This window comes from Perissodus microlepis, chromosome 16, assembly GCF_051167445.1.
Source record: "Perissodus microlepis isolate ML-2025 ecotype Zambia chromosome 16, ASM5116744v1, whole genome shotgun sequence".
Taxonomy (NCBI): Eukaryota; Metazoa; Chordata; class Actinopteri; order Cichliformes; family Cichlidae; genus Perissodus; species Perissodus microlepis.
This window is the reverse complement of record NC_140476.1, coordinates 5,736,599-5,760,099: the sequence shown is the minus strand read 5'-3', so window position 1 is coordinate 5,760,099 and position 23,501 is coordinate 5,736,599. Positions and strand designations below refer to the sequence as shown.

General features: G+C 41.8%; 1 protein-coding gene across 1 annotated transcript in view; it reads right to left on the bottom strand.

Annotated features, from left to right (window-relative positions):
- Window positions 1-4,194: 4,194 nt before the first annotated feature.
- igfbp2b (insulin-like growth factor binding protein 2b) overlaps window positions 4,195-23,501 on the bottom strand; it is a 31,950-nt gene continuing 12,643 nt past the window's right edge. Inside the window, exons 2-4 of the mRNA XM_084908503.1 lie at window positions 20,060-20,190; window positions 10,006-10,146; window positions 4,195-6,130 (exon numbers count right to left, since the gene is read on the bottom strand). Coding sequence (XP_084764629.1) covers window positions 5,972-6,130; window positions 10,006-10,146; window positions 20,060-20,190 — 431 coding nt within the window. The 3' untranslated portion in view covers window positions 4,195-5,971. The remainder of the gene's footprint in view (window positions 6,131-10,005; window positions 10,147-20,059; window positions 20,191-23,501) is intronic.

Here is a 23,501-nt window from a genome sequence, read left to right as displayed (position 1 = left end):
TGATGTTATAAACACTGTACCAACGTGTTCCCTAGTCTTTAGTGTACCTTACCTCTCTCACCATGATAACTGGATTTCTCCAGTCCCGTACGACCCTGAATAAGCGGTAAGTGGAAGCTAATTGCCAAAAGCCTTGTTTCTTGTATTTAGCAGAAAGCTAACTTCCTCTTGTTTTGGCCTTATGGAATCCACTTCATGCAATACCAGAGTGTTCAGGAACTCTGGTATTGCGTGAAGGTAGTAGTTAAAGTGTAATTCCCCTTTAAGATACAGCTTCATTATCTGTTCCTCTATTCGTGCCCCTGCATAACCACATCTGTGCAGATTCAGCACTGTTACTGTCTTCCCTGCCCTGCTGAGCTGAAACATAATAATTGGCTTTTTTGTCCATATTGAGAGTTAATGTTTCTACTTCCTGCTAACATGGGAGCACCTTATCATTTCAGCACAGATAAAACAACAATTATTTTGTTAACATTCAACAAGTACAGCTTCTGGGAGTCTTAGTAACAGACCCACCATCAACATATCAAGGGAAGTTTGTTGAATGCTAACAAAAGAAATAGTAGCCTGAAAGTAGGGCGGATCTTGGACTCTCTGTGCCAATACACACATACAGTACGTGTGCTTTTGCACATACACATGCACTCACACACTCAAAAACACCAAGCAAGCAGAGATTCTCACCCCCACTCTCAATCCTTCTGCAAAACTACCCTCCTTAGCTCATTGTGCCAGATCTATTAAAGCCCAAACAAAAGACACTTGTTTTGATTCGTGTTTTTGCAAAAGACCAGCCTCGAACTACCATCAGATGTGCCGAAGGATCCGAGGATCCACGGACGACACTGAGCCAAGCTGTCAAACATTTATGACAAACTCTCTTCCAAAACAAGGCATAAATAAAAAATAGATAAAATATGTCACAAAAACTGAACAAAGCTGTGAGGCTGTAGCTAAAGGAGCAGGAGTGTGATTAAATACAGCATTGGACTGGTGTTCAGCTAACTGGCACATGGGCACAAGTATAAGGTTACGTGGCCAAAGCCAGTCAGGAGTGGTCTCATATGATACACTTTTGGCCTGGACTTCAAAGAAGTCTCTTTTTACACCCAAGTCTTGAATCATTTTGATGGCAAATCACTGGTGACTGTTCTTGGAGACATTTCCCAGTGTTTGCAATTTCTACTTGATGTCACATGTACTTCAAAAATAAAAACTTAACAGATGTCCAAGGAAGCCTAATCATTCAGTGCAACTTTTATTAGCAAACGTATATTTCATTTATTGAGCAAATCATATATATGCAAATTATTTAGGCTTTTAACCCTGTATACATTTGTTGCACATCTGCAAGCCACTTTTCAACCCACCTGCTCTTCCTTTTCTGCTGTGTCTATCTTAACCAGCCTGATATCCATTGTCACTGCCGCTCTGTTTTGTGCCAGGCTGTTGCTGGTGCTCTCGCCGCCTCTGGCTTTCCATGTATGCACATGAAAAAGCAGGGAGGTGTGAACTGCCAGGCCTCAGAATGGAGCCATGCCACCAAGGATAAATTACTCCAGATGGTGTCACGAACCAGGCTCAAAGGGAAAGACAAAATATGGAGAACACATATCACTTGTATGAAAAGTAAAATAAGTAATTAAGTAATCTGTTATGTCTGAATGGCTGCAGATGGCCGGGGTAAGTAAATAAAGAAGTAAATCAAAGTCAAATGTAAGTCAAATGATATGAAGGGAGAAAAGAGTGATTGACTGCTGAGGAACATAAAGTATATACCTGCAGATGAGCAATCTGCAAAAAACACCCATCCTGCTTGTTGAGTGTAAAATTACATTTAGCTGGAACTGACATGAAGCTTAAGAGCCTGAGTGCCACAAATCAAAGGACCATCTTCTAAGTGGCAGCTGCTTGGAGGTTTTTGCCAATGCCACTTTCTGGCTAGAAACCTTCAATTTGACTAGAAGAAAGAAGTAAATGTGGCTGATGTAGACACAAATATTACATTTGGAACTAAAATATCAAAATATATCACAACAGAGTTGTTTTTGTTCAAGCCGCTAAAAGTACCTGCTGTGAATACTTGATAAAACTTATTATCAAAGTAGTGTCTAAATTCTGTGGCTCCACAATTAGCTTCAGCACAGTTTTGATGCTCAAAATTTGTCCCTTGGCTTTCAAAGGGATCAACTCATATTCATTCTAATCAGGAGCAAATAAAAAACAAATTACAAATAAACAAACAAGCCCCCTAGTTGCAAAAAGAAATCCAGTGGTATAGAAATCTAAGGAAAAATGATCTTGAGATTCAATCCCAGTAAACACTTGATAAGTTTATTGCTCGGGAGTTTCACTTCTTATTAAATACAAACTGAATTTATTTAGTAAATTATTGTCCCCAGTAGAGTCAAAAAGTGTGATAGATTATGTTTTAGGCAGGCCTACCTCATGAGTGACTAGTTGCTACTCTATGACAGTGCAGTAGGTCAACTTTTTTACACTTTCAGTAAAACAAGACAAGGTGAGTATAAAGCAAACAAAAACTTAAAGGAACACTTTTTAGTCAGAGTATAGTGTCAAATTAATTAAATAGCTAGTAGCAGAGGGGGTTGGTATTCAGTTTTAACAGCAGGTGCACTAGAGGGGCAACAATGAAACAACCCCAAAACAAGAACAGTTTGGCAGGTGGAGGGCACTGACATTTTCACTAGCTCTGTATTTGACCAGGGTCAGTGTCACTACTTTAGAGGTTGCACAAGTAATCCAACTCCCCCAGGATGGCACATCAATACATACCTTTGTCAGGTTTGCTATGTCTCTCAGCACAGTCTCAAGAGCATAGAGGAGATGCCTTGAGACAAGCAGATACTCTTGGACAGGACTCCAGAAGCTCCTTAACCCATCAGCAGGACCAGTATCTACTCAGGAACAGAAAGAGCCACAAAATTAGATCCTTCAGGTCACTCGTGTAAATCCTCTAGTGTGCCCTGTGCTCATGTCCACTGCACCATGGAGCCAGGTTGGATTTTGCCACCCTGTGCTTTTCACAGATGAGAGTAGGTTCACCCTGAGCACATGTGACAGACGTGAAAGGGTCTGGAGAAACTGTGGAGAAGGTTATGCTGCCTGTAACATCATTAGGCATGACGATGGGAGGCATATCCATGGAGAGACACACAGACCTCTATAGGCGAGGCAGCAACGCCCTGACTGTCATTAGGCATGAGTGAAATTTCAGCAAAATGGGCTAGCCTTCCACTTTGATTTTCAGGGTGTCTTTGAATTCAATCCTCTTTATGTTGCCCATTTAAATTTTTCATCAAACATTGTGGCATCCTTTCATTCCTAATACACTAACCAGTACCATATTGGCACAGCTATCCTCTGACTTGAAAAAATATCTACTGACATGGCAAAAAGATTTCCACTTACACGAAAGCTATTCATTCGTGTAGTTAAAGTGTCAAATTAAACGTAGATAACAACTTCACTATCCTGCAACTTCTTTGATTCACGCACTGCTATTTTTACAGTGGCAGTGGCAGTACATAAAATCAATGAGAGCACTTGCCTTAAGGGCCAAAAACTGTCTGCAAACATTCTTCCTCTCAGCGTGTATGAGTGAGACAGCACTGTACAGTAAGTTACAAATCATGTCAGAATAAGTATTATCCTTACATTTACACTGGTTTCCTCTCTTAAAGTCATGATGTGCAGCAGTACAAAAGTGTGTGTGCATGGGTTTTTGTGTGTGTAGGTGTTTGTGTGTATGTGTGTGTATGGATGGGCTGGTTTATTCATAGACACCTTTACCACTTAGTATCACATTTGTCAATGTCAGCCTAATCCTTCCTCATGTCAACACTTAATTAGTAACCCTCGCAACACACACACACACACACACACCTACACACACACACACACACTCACAAGCATGTCAGTCCACAGTATCGATAGGAATGGCCACACAGCAGTTTCCAGCGTTATTATCGTAAGTGTTGACAGGCAAACTGCTGAAAAACAACAACAGCTCTCTGCAGTTTATTATACGGATGGGTGTGGATTCCAAGAAAAACATGGATGATGTCAGATTTTACAGTCAAAGTTAAATTAACACAACATTTTCACTGCAAAATCTTTAAAAAAAAAAAAAAAAGACAACCAAAAACTGCAAACAAGTCTGTTCCAGTCATGGGCAGAGCATTTTATTTCATTTTGCACATCAACATGAAATTTTGCAAAAGGTAAACAGAGAAAGCATTACTTGAAATAAAAACTTAATTATCTACTTGTAAAGTATCATAAAAAACAGTGTTCACCAAGTATTACTGCTAAAATATGTATGAGTATAGATAGTATACACATCATCTTCAGCGATTCAAAGATTCTCCACTCAGCTAAAGAAAAAGTGGGGGTTTGTCCCCATTTTGCCATTAGAATAACATTTAATCTGTGTCATTTATTATATTTATATAAATTAATAATAATTTATTGATTTATGCAACAGAAGCAGTGTAGATTAATAAACATAAATGTAAAGTTATCCAAAATGCTACACTGTGAGTCTAAATGCACCAGCACACTAGGATTTCATTGCTGCTCATTGCGAGCTACAACTGTGCGATATGGACGGAATAAATTTGAGCGGGACATCGAGTCTGATGCTTGTAGACCAGGGGTGTCAAGATAAGGCCTGAGGGCCAGAAATGGCCCAGCAAAGACCCCAATTCTTAACACTTAAGATCAAAGTGGGCTGTATGTGGCTCAATATTTAAAATGAGGTTTATATCCCTGTTGTGGGGTGTCCACCATGACGCCGTTGTGGGAACAGCTAGTAGAAGCATCATACAAACAAGCTTTTGCTATCACAATTCAGCTGTGTTTTCTGCTCTATCAGAAGCACAAACATTTTGTTTTGCACGTTTAGTTTTTCATTTATTCTCTTTGATAGCTGGTAAGTTTAGAATTTTAATGCTCCATTCCCATTGGTTGATTCCTAGACAGTAATTATAATGGTAGACTCTCATCTTCAATTTCTGAAATTGCCAGCTTTGGGCTTCGATCACTGAGTAGTGTAAGACTTCTGATATGGAGGCACAACCAATACAATATTTAGTCTCTTAAAAAAGACTAACTACACTTACTGAGATCCTACATGAGACATTTAAATGCAGATAAAATCCTTAGTAGGTTTAGGCTGAAAGTCTATATAATTAACAGGTTTATGCTGATTTCATCAGACTAGGTGTAATGTCAAAGAGCTTTCTTATAATGAAAAAAAAAACAGAAAATGAGCTGACTCTGCAGTTCCCCTTAGCATTGCAAACCAGTTTAGCCCCTTTTAGATGGTTATTTTGCTTTTCTTGTCTCTGAATGACCTCTTTACTTGTAGCCCTAAAAGTTATGCATTTGCCTTATATTCCTTAAAAATCTTTACTTTCGGACAGCTGTACATTAGCTGAAAATCACCAGAATGATGGACTGACAGAGCTGATAACAAGCTGAATAATATGGGGAACCACCTATCATTTAAAGACCTCAGCATGTTATTTTCAGAAGTTATAATGACACTGAGGATGAATATTAAAGGAAATCCAGATTTTGTCTGTGTGTATTAGATGGACACTTATCATGATCTAACTTGGTGACGACCCTAAGCCTAACACACATCAGAATGTATTTATGTCCCCCTGCCTCGAACTGTTGTTGCTTATGCAATGACTGACATGTTTTTGACTAGAATGAGCATTGTAGTTTGAGTGGATTATAATACATATCATACTGCTGAAAAATGTCCATTTACCAGCAAAAATACTGTAGTTCACTCTGCATTTATGCTCTTTTACTGAAGCCACTTTCCTAAAAAAGTATTATATCATACGAGTATGAGCTTAGTCATCACCCGTTGATGAATAATCCTCATAAATTTGGAACTGTGAAGAAAACCCAGCCCCATTGTGATGGTGCGCTAGTGAGATGCTTCTGCAGTGGGCATCGCTCTGTGCACCTCCTGAAACTGGTTACAGTTGGGATCCCCTCTGACTTTAGGTGTCTCTGGTATCTGGACTCCTGTTAAAGGGTCAACACACCAGCATTCTCCCCGCTGGCCGTGGGTGGACATGTTGCACTGGAAGGAGAGAAGAAAAACACAAACTAGGCAAGATGGAAAACACTGGGAAAAAGAGGCGGGAGGGTAAGGAAACACAGTGAAAGCAGGGGATGCATTAATGAAGCATGGCGTAGGGTGGCTTGAGATTTGTGTTCGTGTGTGTGTGTGTGTGTGTGTGTGCGAGGATCTTCTGGCGGCGGCGGGTCATTGGATGAGAGTGAGGACTGTGGTTCGGGTGGGACAACACTCACCCAATAACAGCCTGTCCTCAGGTTATGCCCCCTACACACAACACACAACCCATCCACAGCCACACATGTGATCGCAAACACTCCCACACATACACGCACAAACGGAGGCATGCCAGCAGACTAGCTCCCCCGCAGAGCCCACCCTTCCCCCCCAACCCCCTGAAATGAGGTCGTAATTGAAGTGGACACAGTTTACGCCCCGCGCGCAGGGCGGCTGGGTAGGGGACGGCGAAAAGAATGAAGAGCTGGGGGGAAAGAAAAGACTTTCCATTTTCTTCCTTCGATGAGAAAGAACAAAAAAAGTGACAGTTACAGTAATTACCGCGCGACAAGGAGGGACAACTCCAAAAGGGAGCCGAGTGTTGAGGAGGTACAGTGTTCCTCCCTGGGAACCGTGGACTCTAGTCCAAAACAATGCTGTTGTTTGTGACCAGTGATGAAAATTGGCTGAGTGGTTGAGAGCCCTGCTTTAGGAAACGGTGGCGCCTATTCAAATCTTCTTTTCTGCTCTACTATCCTCGTAAGAAAACACTGGATATGTGACCTTGTTTGTCCTCCCCTGTCTGATTTCTATGGATGGGCATAATACAAATTCAAGCCCCCAGTCGGAAGCACAGTTCGTTCCTCGGCTTAACAAAAGTCTTCCCATGAAGTACGCCAAACAGTTTTATTGCCTTGTAACCTTGAGCTCAGAAGCTTGTTGCCTCATTCATGATGACAACATCTCCCCATGCATTTGTGCGTTTGTGTGTGTGTTTAAGAGCAGAGCGCTAAGGAAGAGGCGGGTGTGAGAGTTTATTAAGAAAAAAGACAGGGGGAGGAGGCAGGTGGCAGGAGTGAGAAGGAAGTTATACTTTTGCCAGGGTGATTTTGCCAGGCTGATACAAAGGAATTGTGTGAGTGTGACTCAGACAATGAGAGAAAAGAGAGGGGAAACCCCACAAAGTAATACGTGGGTGAAAGAGGAAAAACCAAAAAGAAAGTCTGAGGAACTGAAATGAAAATGTGAAAAGCGAAGGAGGAAACATAAATGCACTCAAAACTTTAATGCGTTACACATGTATAGGCACAAGAATCTCCACCGATACCGAAAGCCACAGAAGCTCTTTCCCATCATCAAAGTCAGCGGTCATTACTTACAAGAACCACCAGCAAAGTTTAAAACCTGTTGACATCTGCAACCACTTGAGTTTGTTATGGTCTTGTGTTACAGATCACCACGAAACAGTAAGTCACCAGCAAATCCCACAGAGCATAAAACCGCCATGTATCTGCTCACTATGGGCTGAATCACCAAAACATGTCACAGCAATAGCAGGAACCGTACGAGTGATGTCACAGCAGGTGTGCTGCTTTTTGACAGCAGATGGAAAACACCTGCTGTGACAGCACTGACTGGGGTGTGGCCGTTATTGTGAAACTCGTGAGTTTCTTGATGCGTGTTTCAGTGTTCGTATTATTCAGCAAAGATGACAAACGAGTTTACAGTACATGTGAGTAGATCTGAATAATGGAATTAGTCCAACGACAAGAACGTTTTTTGTTGTTTTTTTTTGAGTAGTTCAAATGAAGGATGAGGCGTGAAATTCAGTGGAACAATGTGAAACACTGCTTAGACACCAGTGTTTTCATTTGGTTTGGTGGTTTGTAATTTTCTATGATTTTTAGTTTTACTTAACAATAACTGTAAAAGATTTTATTGCCATTCTGAAACTGAAATGTGGCCACAACTGTATAACCTGTGTCTTCTGTGTCCTTTGGCTTTTTGTATAAGCAGAGTGCGGCTCTGAGCACTGTAAATGGTGCTCAGCAGTGGAAGATTTGATAAACAAAAGGGTAACTGGTCAAGAAATGATGTCTCTCAAACTGAACTTTTAGACTACCCTGGGCAAAGAATGGAAAACGAGGCACGTGGCATTGTAAAGCGCTTTGGGTGCCTTGAAAAGCGCTATATAAAATCCAATCCATTATTATTATTATTATTATTATTACTTGGACAACAAAGGTGACCTGTTTGGGCTTGCTACTTTCTGTTTCCACCTTCAAACTGGTTACGGATTTAGATGAGATTGTTACTCTAAAAATAGATAGATACATTTAGTGACTCACCTGACATTTGTATACACCCCATAAACAGAATCACATCAAAATAAGCCATAAGCACACAATACTCAGTCACTTGCACTCTCCTTGAATTTTAGAGATCATTTTGGGCATACCAGTATGTGTTGCACATGTTCAGAGTTTTGATGGTTTGATGAATGAAAGATAGTTTGGACCTGGTTTTCTGAACAACGGGGGCAGCAATTTAGATTTCCCCTTGATGGATGAAAGTTTCCTCAAAAATATATTCTTTGTTGTGCCTTTCTGCTCAGGCATTCAGTTCAAGAATCCTATTCCAGGATACCTGTACTCAAAATTAAATGAAAATGCTACCACATTAGGCTGTGTCCATGCAGGAATTAATTCAAGGTGAACAGAGATCATAAAAACTAATGACATATGGCACCTTCAACCTGGCAAGATAACTGCTTGGTACCCAAGATAAACTTTTCTCAACTTCCAGTTCGGTGATTGAAGCAAGTACCAATGAGTGTGTAAGGTAATGCTGATTGACACATTACCCAGCAGTAGATACATAACAGTATAACCTTCTATCATCTCTTTTGAGTCTGATTTCCAGTGAGAGGATGAACATAAATATGCAATAGATCACATTTAGTTAAGGTGACTGATGGACTCATCACACAACAACCCCCAACCAGGAGTCTAAGACATGTCTTTAAGATGTGTATCATAAAACTCGCATTATTAAACATCTTTGCTTCTGCGTGTGATCAAAAAGGTTCTCAATTCTAGTAACTTAGCTAATATCCTTTTTGAGATTTTGTTGCCAGTGCCTGGCTCTCTTGCCAGTTGCTGTTGGGGCAGATCGATCTTAAAGTAGAAAGCTACTCTAGTCACAGCTTACAGCAGTTTGGCTACACTGACCACATCAAGGCTGGACAATATGTGGAATAAGAAACTCACTGGAGAGGCAGTCAATTATACTGTTGTGAAGATATCAGTGGAATCCACACTGACAGTCTCACCCTGAGAGACTAAATAATAGCAGCCCATCATCCTGCTGGTTGCACTCATGACCTGATGCATCATGTTCATGCTTGGATTCTCGGTCTTAGCTGAAGACAGCTGACATGACCAATAATTATCCTTTAAAAGAAAGTAACATCAGTTTGACACACGGGTGGCTGAGATCCACAGACACAGAAAGTTCTACTGAAATTTAACTTGAAGAAAGGATCATCTAAAACCATTTTTTTTTTTAAATTTACTTGACCAAATTTGCAGATATTTTTCGTTTGCTTCTCAGGTTTTCCAGCATTGTTTGGCAGGCTTTTTGCAACAAGGGCTATTTCTTTCTTCCTTTTATGCCTACGCTCTCGTCAATGGGAAGTCTCAATTTTTTCTTTATTATGCTTCAAATTATATCCTGTAAGAATCTAAAACATAAAATAACAAAAACGTGAAAAGTCTTACCATACATATATCATGGATGGGTCTTTTGTGAATTTATCTGACCCAAATGTTCTCTTTTGTAAAATAATGTGACGTAGGACAGGTGATATGCCAGCAGCTCACCTGCTTGAGGTTATACAGTCCATGTTTGTCACAGTTTGGAAACTTGAGCTCATACAGGTTCTCCAGAGGGCCTCTGTTATCCTCTGAAGTCATTTTAGCAATCTCCTCTAAGACCCTGTCCAACTCCTGCTGACAGGCACTCTACATGATGAGGGAGAAAAACAACAGTAAGTAATTAACATGTACAAATACACCTGTAGTCACTTTTAGGCAAGGCAAAAAAGAGAGGTAGGTTAAATTTGACTTGTGCTGGAGGCCGAGCAAAATGTTCTCCAACAAAAAAACGAACAGTGAAATAAAATACATCTGTGTATCTTGTAAAAATGTCACAAATATACACATTTATAGTTAACATTTTTATGAGCCACAGTTAGACAAGCAGCAGTTCAGCCAATATTATTGATGTGAGTCTGCTGGAGCGGAACGTAACTGACTGGGCTGCTTAACTCAACTGGTGGCCACGACCATGACCACACACACACACACACACACAAAAAAAAAAAAAAAAAACCTGTGCTTTCATGCACGCACAAAATTCTTAGCACACTTTTCCTGTACTTACTCTTCTTGTTCTGCACATTTACAGTGTATTCAAGTGTGGACTGTAATGCAGACACACACACCGAGTGCCAGTCTACCCGTGGGATCAAAGGGGTCTGTTCTTATGATTAGTTGGCTGAGGATGAGAGAAGGGAGCGGGAGGAGGCACAGTCTGCCACGAACCTTATCAGACATCTGAACATATGGATGAAAAGCCCTCTCCCCCTCTCTCTGTGTTAGACTCCTTTTCTTTTTCCTAATAAAGACATACATAAACCAACATGTCAAAGACAGCTTTTAGTTTCAGAGCAGAGTCCCTGCTCCTACATATTGGGATGTTAGTGGCCAGATTAAGATGGTCCCTGGACTGATTCTGGGCTGTATTTTGCCCATGTGTGCTCTTGAAAGACTCGTGTTGAGATTGATGTCTCAAGATTGGACAAGCAGTCCTTAAGTTGTAATTTAGACACCCCTTTTACAGAAGTGGTTTGGTGTAATAGTCTTTATCTTTTTATTTTTATTTACTGCAGCCTGTCACCACGACTGACCTGATGATGTGCCTGGAGTTTCTCTTCCAGTTTGGGAGTTCAGCTCCTAATGCTTCTATTACCACTTAGGACTTTAACCTCCACATCTGCTCCAGTTGTTCCTGGCACTTCTTTATTTTCTTGTGCTCCTTCTTCCTGATGTTGTGTCCACTGAGATTGCCACATCTATTAAAATTGTGGTCTTCATTGTCAACCACCACTATGTCTGATTGGTTGGCCAGCAGCTTGTCTGTCTGGAACTCGAAGTCCCACTGCACTGTTGTTCTCAACATCCTGTGGTGGTATTGGATTGGGAGTTACGGACTTCTAATCTGTATATGGTACAGATGTAACTTGTGAAATTCCCTGGAATGGGTTTATAGTGTTCTCTTCCACAGCCCCATGTACTTCCTGATGAATGTTATCAGTGCACTGTTAGCCTCATACAGTGCCAAGCATTCCACAATCCATGTGTGGGACACTGAGTCATGGGCTTTCTTGTAGTAAATCCCAGTGGGGCTCAGGTTAGCCTTCCTGGTCTTAAAGTCCTGGTTTATGCTCTGTCAGCTAGTAGCTGGTGCTCTGACCCTTTTAAGCTGCACTTATGTGTTGAGTCATGTGGCTAGTTATCTTGATTGCTATAATGCCTGAGAGGAGCTTCAGTGTTGTGTAGAGGCAAATAATTGGCCAGTAGCTGGTGATGGTGTCAATACCCTTGTGGGGATTGTTCATGAGCACGATTATTCTGCCCTACATTAGTGAGTCTGGATGAGGGCCTGCTGTTAGCAGGCCATAACCAGGAGATCATGGAGTGCCATTAGTTTCTTTAGCCAGTAGGTATGGTTCATGTCAGGTCCTGGTGCTGTTCAGCTCTTCATTCTTGAGGCTTGCTGGATGTCTGCCTTTGAAATGTTTACTGATTCTTGAGGTTGCTATGGTCTGCTCTTAGGTCCATCAGCCACTTGGTGTTGATATCGTATTATGTCTCTTTGTCCCAAATGTTCTTTGATTATTGCTCATTCTGAGCTTTGGCTGTGTCTGTCTGCATACTTGTTCCCTTGCAGTTCAGAGCACACTCTGGATGGGCCTTTGGAGAACAGATCATCTCACTTGCAAGAACCACAATTCTAAATGTTAGTTTATTGATAATGAAATTTAAAAAACTGGTCAAAAAGGCTGCAGTTTGGGGAAGGCCTTATCAGGAATCAGCAGCAGTCGACTGGTTGTGGGCATACCATGAGTCAGGCGACAATCTTCAACCTGAGCTCCATAGAAGCATCTGTCATTCTAGATGGTTAGTCATCCCAAAGTACATTTCCACTGCTCTCTTTTATCAGGGTTGGCTCATTATGTGCATACCGCTAAGCAGTGTTGGGACTAACGCGTTATTAAGTAACGCGTTACAGTAACTACGTTATTATTGTGGTAACAAGCACGGTAACTAGTTATTATGCCAAAATCAGGAACGCGTTAATCGTTACTGGGATTTAGATAGGCTCGTTATTCGTTACTTCGTGTGGTGACTATCGCGGAGCTTCCACAGATTCAGTAACATTAGCAAGTGGTGGAGGCCAGCAGGTGGATGAGGGAAAGGGGAGGCAAGAGGACAGACCCGAAGTGGCCGCCGGTCTGAGTGTCAGGTGAACTGAACTTCAGGTAAGAAGTTATGACCTGCAGTCTATCTGGGTCAGATATAAACCAAGTTTAGGTGGAGTTTATTTTCGTTATGCTGACTTTTTTGTACTGCGTATTAGCTAGCATGACGGAGTTTCTATACAGCTGGGTGGGTGCTATGATGTTACTGATGTTGAACTTTATTTTGTTCATAAGGTTAATTATTAGAGTTGCCAACCGTCCCGTAAACAACGGAATTGTTCCGTATTCAGAGAAAATATTACGCGTTTCGTATTGAGGTGAAAAGGAACACAGTTTGTCCCGGACTTCAGCTACAATGAAAAAGACACAAAGCTGGAGTTATTCTGTCTTTTATGCTGTCAGCTGCCTCTTCTTCTCTCATTCTCTCCCTCTCCCATTTCTATTTCAATCATGAAACTGATCAGCTGGTTACTGTGCAGGGGTGGGTCTAGCAAAGTTTTGCCAGGGGGGCCAGGTAGGGCATTAACAGGGAAAGGAGGGCACAAAGAAATACTTTTCTTTCTTATTCTCATTTAAAATGTCTAGCTTTTAAAAAATAATTATCTGAGTCTTACAACAAACGATTGATAGATTAATGCATATATACCATCAAGACAGTGTACATCACTGTCACAACAGTGTTTGTTTTCATTCAAAGGCTTTATGATTTTTCCTATAATGGCGGGCCAGTCTCTAGTCAAAATGCCCGGGCTGATTTTTTGTCCCAGTCCAGCTCTGTATGCAGCTCATCTGCAGTCTGGTGTTACCTACATCTTCCTATTCAGAAGGCAGAATTTCCGAGTTCTGAGTACAGTCAAAGCACCACGACTGCAGTTTTTGTGTTGGATGTAAAAAGCGCACATGACGCTGTGACGTAGGCTAGAATCATGGCGGCAGTCAACGACGGTCCAGGCGTGGGATTTCTCTCGTGGAAATATGCACATTATTTTTTCCTTTCTATTGGTAGGTGGCACAGTGCACTTGTGGCAAGTAAGCAAGCTAGAAGACTGGCACTCTTGCTGGGTATCCAGTTACGGAAGCAACACATTAACACTTTCTAAAATGGCGCCGGTGAGGTCGGCTGCCGTGCTGGATGCTCTGCCCCAACTTCTCCCTTTTTTGCGGTTTTTCGTCACTTTTTGCTATATCTGCCATAATCTTGCATGGGCATCATGCAAAACACACAAATTCGCTACAGTAGAGACACTCTGGTTTCTATTGGTCTACAGTACACGAACATTTCACCATGTTTAACTCCGGACCCAACCTGGCCAAAGGAGATCCTGAGAGAGAACAAAGGACGCGACCCTAAGCGACGGCCTCGAGGGAAACGAGTCGGCATCAGGAACAGGCTACGGGCTCGTGCACACCGCGCACCCATGCCCAGTATCCTGCTAGCCAATGTTCAATCCATCGAGAACAAGCTTGATGACCTCAGAGCCAGAATCAAGTTCCAGAGAGACATTCGGGACTGCAACCTCCTCTGCTTCACCGAGACTTGGCTGAACCCAGCAATACCAGAGGCGGGGTTCTTTTCGGTTTACCGCATGGACAGGACAATGGAGTCAGGGAAGAAAAGAGGTGGTGGAGTGTGTTTGATGGTGAACAACAGATGGTGCGACAGCACAAACATCTCCCCACTCACACGCTCTTGCTCGCCCAATCTGGAACTTTTGATCGTTAAATGTCGCCCTTTCTATCTCCTTCGGGAATTCACTGCGGTCATTGCCTGCACTGTTTACATTCCGCCTCACGCGGACTCGGACACTGCCTTATGTGAGCTACATGAGGCTCTCACTCATCAGCAAACACTTCACCAAGATGCGGCAATCATTGTTATGGGAGATTTTAACAGAGTGAATCTCAAACGGACATTTCACAACCTTCACCAGCACATCAACTGCCCCACCCGGGGCACTAGGACATTAGACCACTGCTACACCCCGTTCAAGAACTGTTACAAGGCTCAGCCCCTGCCGGCATTTGGAAAATCAGACCATGCCGCCATCTTCCTCATGCCTGCTTACAAACAAAGGCTAAAGCAGCAACCACCAATCAGGAGGGAGGTCGCTTGCTGGACGGACCAATCAGTGGCCGCGCTTCAGGACGCACTGGATGATGCAGACTGGGACATGTTTCGGCGCAGCTCTGATGACATCAACATGTTTACGGAAGCGGTTGTGGGATTTATCAGGAAACTAGCGGACGACACAGCAGAAAGAACTATCATCCGAACGTTTCCCAACCAGAAGCCGTGGGTGGATAAAAACATCCGTGACGCTCTGAGATCACGCACCGCTGCCTACAATGAAGGGCTCGTCTACGGTAATATGGACCTATACAAGGCTGCGTCCTACAACGTGCGCAGCGCGGTCAGAAAGGCAAAGCGGAGCTACGGGGAAAAACTAGAGTCACAGCTACGACAGTGTGACTCTAGGAGCCTGTGGAAAGGACTGCGGACTATAACGGACTATAAACGACCAGCTTCTTCAATGATGAATGCCGATGCTTCACTGGCTGATGAGCTGAACACGTTTTATGCTCGCTTCGACGCCGCAGCAATTAAAACAACAAACGGCTGCGCGTGCTCGGAGTGCACCAGTGAAGAAAATGCATTCATCATCACAGAGCATGCCGTGAGGAACACCGTCAGGAGGGTGAACACCAGGAAGGCAGCAGGACCAGATGCAATCCCTGGCCGGGTCCTGAGAGCCTGCGCTGACCAGCTAGCACCGGTGTTCACGGAGATCTTCAACCTCTCCCTGGCCCAAGCAGTGGTTCCCACGTGCTTCAAACAGTCCATCATTGTCCCTGTTCCAAAGAAACAACAGCCCGCTTGCCACAATGACTACCGTCCAGTAGCACTGATTTTATTTGTGATGAAGTGTTTTGAAAGACTGATGAGAGATCACATCACTTCTTCACTTCCTGCCACCATTGACTCACTTCAGTTTGCTTACCGGACTAATCGTTCCACAGACGATGCCATATCTCACCTGCTCCACACATCCCTGAGTCACCTGGACACTGGCAGAGGGAATTATGTTAGGATGCTGTTCGTGGACTACAGTTCAGCATTCAACACAATAATTCCCTCTAAGCTTTTCACCAAGTTGACGGATCTAGGACTCAGCTCATCACTGTGTCAGTGGATCCTCAACTTCCTCACAGACAGACCCCAATCAGTGAGGGTGGGAAAACAAGTCTCCTCCTCCATCTCACTCAGCACTGGAGTGCCTCAGGGCTGTGTTTTAAGCCCCCTGCTGTACTCACTGTACACTTATGACTTTGTAGCCACATCAGACACCACCTCCATTGTCAAGTTTGCTGACGACACTGTTGTTGTGGGCCTGATCTGCGACAACATCGAGACGGCCTACCTGGAGGAGATTAGGAACCTGGAGAACTGGTGCCAGGAGAATAACCTCCTCCTAAACATCAGCAAGACTAAGGAGCTGATTGTGGACTTCACTACAAAGCAGGCGAGGAATTACAAGCCCCTCATCATCAGTGGCACGCCAGTGGAGAGAGTGGACAGTTTCCGATACCTGGGTGTCCACATCACTCAGGACCGTCTCTTCTTCCTCAGAAGACTTAGAGACTTCCATCTGCCACTGAAGGTGCTCAAAAACTTTTACTCCTGCACCATCGAGAGCGTCCTGACGGCAAACATCTGCACCTGGTTTGGGAACAGCACCAAGCAGGACAGACGAGATCTGCAAAGAGTGGTGCGCTCAGCCGAACGCATCATTCAATCAGAGCTCCCTGACCTGCTGTCCATCTACACCAAGCGGTGCAAGACCAAAGCTAGGAAGATTATGATGGACCTCTCCCATCCCAACAATGGACTCTTCTCACTGTTGAGGTCTGGGAAGCGCTTCCACTCCCTTAAGGCCAAAACAGAGAGAATGAGGAGGAGCTTCTTCCCCCAGGCTATTCGGGCCCTGAACCAGGTGTAGGACTGGACTCTCCCACACACATCAGTATAAGACTGGACTCTCACACACATCACATCACCACACGCACTCTGGTTTTTCTTTATGCACACTTCCTATAATTTATAATCTTTATAATCTCTTTCTGCTATTTGCACATTTTTTTACTGTAAATTTCGAAGTTAATTTGTAAATTTTTGTAGTAACCTGTAAATTGTAAATACTGTAAAACTTTTTTCTGTCATTTAATGGTCGGACATTGCATTGCACAGCTACAAGCATTTCACCCCATGCCATACTGTGTATGGTTGTGTGTGTGTGACAAATAAAATTTGAATTTGAATTTGAATTTGAATTTGAACAAGAGAATTCTGAGTAAAACCAAAGTTACTTTCCCTAGTAACTAGTTACTTTGAAAGTAACGAATAACTTGAAGTAACTGAGTTACTTTTGATAGAAGTAACTTGTAATGTAACTCAGTTACTAATTTAAAGTAACTTACCCAACACTGCCGCTAAGTATGTTCCATTTTTTCATTTATTTATTTATTTCACACTTGGTCAACAGTTTCCACAGTTAGTTCTTTCAAACAAACCAACTACACTTTCTGTCAGTAAACCACTGCAACCACATGTGAAAAGGAGCAGGCAGAAGAATATATTCTTATTAAACCCTGCCCCCTATCTACAATCCAACTTATATTGCAAGTGGACACCAAAAGTCAAGGAACAAACTAACATTAACACTTATTTCCAGTCCTAACTCAAACCAAACAACAATTTACAATCAGAATATACCACTCCACATAGTAACAAGGAGAAAAGATAAGTAAATAAAATAAATGAAACAAAAAATAATGGATCCTTATTCAATTAACTCCAATTTCATTCACATTCTTCATATTGAGTTATCGTTTTAGACATGTAACACTTTTTAAAACAATGTAAATTTATACAACTCTTTAAATTATAATGAAGAGAGTTCCACAGTTGTATACCCCTAACCGTTGGACTCATTAATCTTTGTGTTGTCCTAGCTAGCTGATGCTTAAAATAAAATGTCCTTCTGCTGTCCTCTCCCCCCGAACACGTTAAAAATACTCTTTGTAACTTAGAAGGCAAAATATTACTTTTAGCCTTAAACATAATTAATAGTGTCGTTAGTTTCACTAAATCTCCTAATTTTAATAATTTTGATTTTATAAATAATTTATTTGTATGTCCTCTATATTTAACGTTATGAATCATCCGTATCACTTTCTTCTGTAATAAGTTTATAGGTTTTATAGTATTCTCATATGTATTCCCCCAAACTTCGACAGTTCCCAGTGCGCTCTAGCCGCTGAATCACTATCTTCAGCAGTAGCTTTCTTTTACAGATGTTAGAGCACTGAGGTACCAGGTGCTTCTTGCTTAGAGTGGATCTTTGGTCTTGGGCTCTTCTATAATTCCCACTTGTTGCATATAACCTCTCTCATTAGGTTAACAGTCAACAAAATAACAGCTGGATAGTCTAGTAGCAACATTGGATCAGTGGTTTGATTCCAGGTCAGCCTAGGCACCCAATGCTACTTGAGCCTATGTTGGAATATGAGTGAGCTGGCTTAATGAGGTCTGCATCATGTGTTAGGGAACTAGGGTACACTGATAAGAACCTGACTATTATACTTGTTATTGGATTATTGGGTTGCAGTGATTTAATCTTTATGAATTAAGTTGGATACATTATATCTTTGCTCCTAACATTTTGTTATTGGCTTTGGAAGTTATGGACACCACTCTTTCCTGTGTCCCTCTCTGTACTGTGGAGCCACAGACTGGCCCATTGGTATGTTTTTCTATAAAAATGGGCTGGTTCCCTCTTACATGTCTGCATGTACTTAATGAATATGGCTGTCACAGTTTTTTTTATTTTTGTCAAAAAGAAAATTGAGAGAGACAAAAAGAGAGAGAAATCTGTCACAACTAGAGCTCTGACAGTGAAGCCTGAGTTCAGCATATAGCTCTATGATCTCCAATGACTATTCACAACAAAGTGCATATACTCAACACTAGTCATCTGAAGTCCCTCCCCTTGCCCAGCTGCACGACTCCTTTTACTGCACTGTCTCCTTTGTTGCTTCTAATGATCTTGACATTGTATTGTACCGCCCTGCTTATTATTTCTTGGTGTATTTTGTTTTGTTTGGCTGCAAGCGAGGTTGTTAAATGAGGGAGAAAATGAGCAAAAGCATATCATTGTTTGTCTTATTGAGACATATATGGGCGTCCTTCGGGCCCAAGCTCATTTGCATGAAACAGGATATGTGTGCTTGCACGCCAGCCCATTGACGACTTTCTAGGAACTGTTTTAATTTTTTGCGGTGTTGCACTGTGAAATGATGAGTGAGTGCTAAAGAATGGAAGGGGGTGGAGTTTTAATGTAAAGACTGCATCAAACTGCCAACTGCCACTCCACTGTGGCGAGCAAAACAAGATCACTTTTCATAGTAAAGGTGCTCATTATGAGCAGTTACTGAAGACGCCCGTGGCTGAATAGGGGCACTGTTGCTTCTGCAACTTTCTATTTAATTAACAAATGCATCAGTAAATTGTCAGAGTGGAAATGTGTCATTATGTTTGAAAGCATTTCAAACACAAGGCCTTCAGCTGCCAAAACTATACAAAGAATTTCTCTACAAACAAATAGTCGTTGCATTAAGAATCTGATGTCACTGTAACTGTCACCTCGGCTCATATCAACTGATGTATTTTTCAACACTCACAGTTTCTATTAAAGCACATAAATGAGTGCTTATATTAAAGCATGGTACAGGGTGGAAAATGTGGAGCCTACCAAGTAAGCTATGAACTGAGATTGAGCTGGGCCTGTAGAATGCATAAAAATATAGAGAATGTCAAGGATTAAAAAGTGAGTGTGTGTTTATTGTGTGCACATATTAATCTGTTTGTCTGAGTAAAACAGTGCCCAGAGGAGGGCACCACTGTACCAGACATTATTGCTCACACAGCACATTTTTGACCTTGTGTCACTGCTTCTTTTGATGGGCAAACATTTCGCTGTATCCTGTAATGATTATCTTTTGTAGGCCTAGAAAGAAGATGTAACATAGGCAGGTAACGAATAGGCCCCTACATTACACACTGCTGAGATTATTTTTTTTTTCATTTCAGCTGTTTCTTTTTAACGACATGCTTCTTTGTTTCCATGTCAGGCAGATGAGCTGCAGGGGAGGTTACAATATATAATTACAACAGTTTTGCTCATATGATTTATAAAAACTTGTGGATCCAATTATGTCAGACATGGAGCCAATATAGTTCAGGTTATCAGTTAGTCTACAAAAACAAATCCCGGTGAAATGAACCCTGAATTGTTACCTGTAGCTAAATTATAGGAAAACGGTTTAACCCTGACCTGAGATACTCTCTGAGTTATCTTCATCCTTGTTCTGCGGTCCTGAAGGTGTTGTTCGAGGATGGTCTTCTGCCAAGTACATGGGTTTAGAGGCGGTCTCCCGGTGAGTGGATTTTCAGTCCCATGCACCTCTGCAGCAAATAAACACACAAAGCAAATGCAGTTAATGTGTAGCATATGTCCAGATAAACATTCAGACTTCATGGCTTTTTGGTTTTGATCCTTGCGTAACATTCAATACTTGTTAGGTTCCTAGAAAACCTTATTTTGAGTCATTTGTTTGAGTATGAAAGTTTTCTTGTGGTTTCTTTAGTTAACAAACAGATGTTGCACACACTAAAAATTGCCTCACAGTTTTTAGTGTGTACAACATCTGTGCTTACTAAAATGCTCAAGACTCATCTATATTTATCTATTCAGTAATCAAAGCTACTATTAAAAGCAATTATTTATCTAATAACAGGCCCTTTGAAAAGTTGTCTTAATCCTAGAATTAAAGGACAAAGTCATTCTGTGTCCTCAAGGCATCCTGTGTCCCTCCTGCTTCATGTGACTAATTCTGTGCAGCCAGCCGTTGTGTGGACCAAACTGTGCTAAGATGTTTTTTGTGAAATGGCCAAGTGCTACATCCAGCCCATTTAGGTTTAAAATACTGAGCTACACTGAGCAGTGGGGGTCTCTGTGAGAGCAGTTACTGCTGACTGTTATAGCAAAGTATGTTCATCATTTGGTGGCGACGGGAGAAACAAAGCACAAACAACAAAACAGCTCACTGAGGTCATTCAGGGCAGATCCAGACAGTGAATTTAACGATACTGATGACTGTAACTTTAAAACAGAACTACATCAGGGGGTTAAAACTGTATGGACTTTCATCAGCGTCGCAGTCAAAACACTCATGAATTATAGTCCTAAGGTAGACTGGCAGTCAGTGAAGGTGAGTCCAGACTCGTGAGGATGCACATCTGATGAAGGCTTTTCATGCTGAGTAAGGATTTTTTATGGCATCTAACTTTCCTGCCAGAGGCTTTGTGGGTGTGTGTGAGTGTGTATTTGTGTAAGACCGTGTGTGTCTGTAATTAGCACTGAAGCAGAAGAGGTTGTAAATCAAGCCTGAGAAGGAAGCCTTCCTCCAAATCTTGGGAGCTCCTTACACATGCCATGGCACTGTCTGAATGTGTCTGTGCTCATGTGTGCTGGTGCACGCTCTGCCAGGTGTGCAAAATGAGCAAGTCCGGCTTCTATGTTGCTAGAAACTTGTGTCTTACAAATCCCTTTCTGGCAAATTTGGAAATTTCTTCTTGAAAGAAAATTAAAGCAATTAAAGAAAAACAATAATAAAACATAACTAAAAAAACAAAAGTGAATTATTTGACCAACAAATGTTTTCAACACAATTACGCTAATTTTTATTTTATGTAGCATCAGTTTACATAAACACTTGCCTTAAGGCACTTTGTACTCCACCTGTATTACAAAGTAAAGATCCTACTATATTAGAGTGATAACCCCAAATCAGTTAATTCCCTATGGAGAAGCAGTTGGTCACAAAGGGGAAGAAGAGATGCTCAGTGCATCATGGGAAGTCCCCCAGCAGCAGCAGCATAACTAAGGGATGGTTCAGGGTCACCTGATCCAGACTTAAGCTTTACCAGAAAGCAAAGCTTAAATTATAAACCCTAGCCTTAATAGTAGAGAGGGTGTCTGTCTCTCAAACCCAGACTGGGAGCTGTTTCCATGGGAAAGGGGTCTGATACCTGAAGGCTCTACTTTTAGAGCCCAGTCTACTTTTAGAAACTCAAGGAACCACAAGTGAGCCTGAAGCCTGAGAGCAAATTTTTAGGTTGGGTTAGTATCATACCATGCAGTCTTTGTGATAGGATAGAGCCTGATTATACAAGACTTTGGATGAAAGAAGCATTTTAAAAGGACCAACATTTAACATGTAAGAAACAAAAATGTGTTCATAGTTTCCCAAATGACAGTGTTCTACCACCACTGTCTTCACTCCTACAATCACTGAACCTATAGTACTCCTGTATATATCACACAATGAGAAGTACTCATTGTGCTGTTTGGTGTCACTGTGTGAACCACAAGAGAACAGACACAACAGGACAATGGAAATAAAACAAGCTGTAATGGAATCTAATACCAACTTTCATGCAGCCTGACTTTCCAGTGAAAATCAGGTTTGGAGAATTACTAGAAATTTGAAGGTCAGTACCCATTCTCTCTAGATGTGTTCCTAGTAAAAAACTGACTCCAGGTTAATCAGGAAGATAGTCTGAGCGGTGGAAAAAGGACCAAGGAAAGGTTCAATAGGTATGTGGAAGCTAACCCCCGGGTTCATAGTTTTACAGGGTCTTGTCAAATCACATGTTGCGTCCTGAATGAAAGAAAATCCTTATTTGGAAAGAAAGCATTGTAAAGTTGATAGAAATTAGCAAAAATCTAAGATGACAAGTCACAATGCTTCTGGAAGTGTTTTTGTAAGACACATCTGCTCTTTGGTCACAGAGGAATGTAGAATGAACCCCACCCCCACTATAAAACATGGAAGAGGCTCAGTTTGATGCATCTGGGACACAATGAAATGAGAACAATGAAATTAGATGATCTCCAAGACATTCTTCAGAGAAGCACTATCCAGTGTCAGGGACCTGTTATTTTCTAAAGGAAAAGGATACCAATAATTATGGCTAGTTTTTCATTTAGCTTTGCATATCATGTCAGTTAACAGAGGCAAATGGTGGACGATGGCCATAGACCCTGCCAAAGCTGCCCTTTGTCAACAATTATGTTCATGAGTTCTACGGACAGAATTTCTGAGAGAAGCCAAAGTGTTCAAATTTGTGGTTTGGGATAGTGCAGTGAGGCAGAGCTCAGTTGTTCAAGAGGGGCTGGAGGTAAAGCCTCTGATACTCTATATCAAAGGGAGCCAGCTGAGGCTGTTTGGGAATCTCTCTAGCGTGCTTCCAAAGTGAGATGTCCAACCAAGAGGAAACCCTGGGGAAGACCTTAGACCAGCAAAAACATCCACTGGCTTGTAAACAAAACGGAATAAGTGGATGGGTGGACCAAATTTCATTGTAATCCATCCAATCTTTAGTGATATATTTTTATTTGCAACAGTACTGGACAGACTGGTTGACCAGCGTTACTATCCCTCAAGCCAAAATCGTCTTCTTATCGAGATTGGAAAGATTCACATGTGAGCTCCACGTGGACAGACTGTGACCATAAATGAGTCCTTAAGTTTCAAGTGGTCAAATTAAATTCCCTACAATCTGTCAGTGTTGACTACATGTAAAAGCTTCCAACCTCCACTTCAGCATACAAATTCAGACTTTTGTTCCAAGTTTTGTTAAGATATTCATGAACTATGAAGGAATCTTTGACTTGGGAAGGTTTTGCGGGGCAAATCATATCTGCCGTCAGA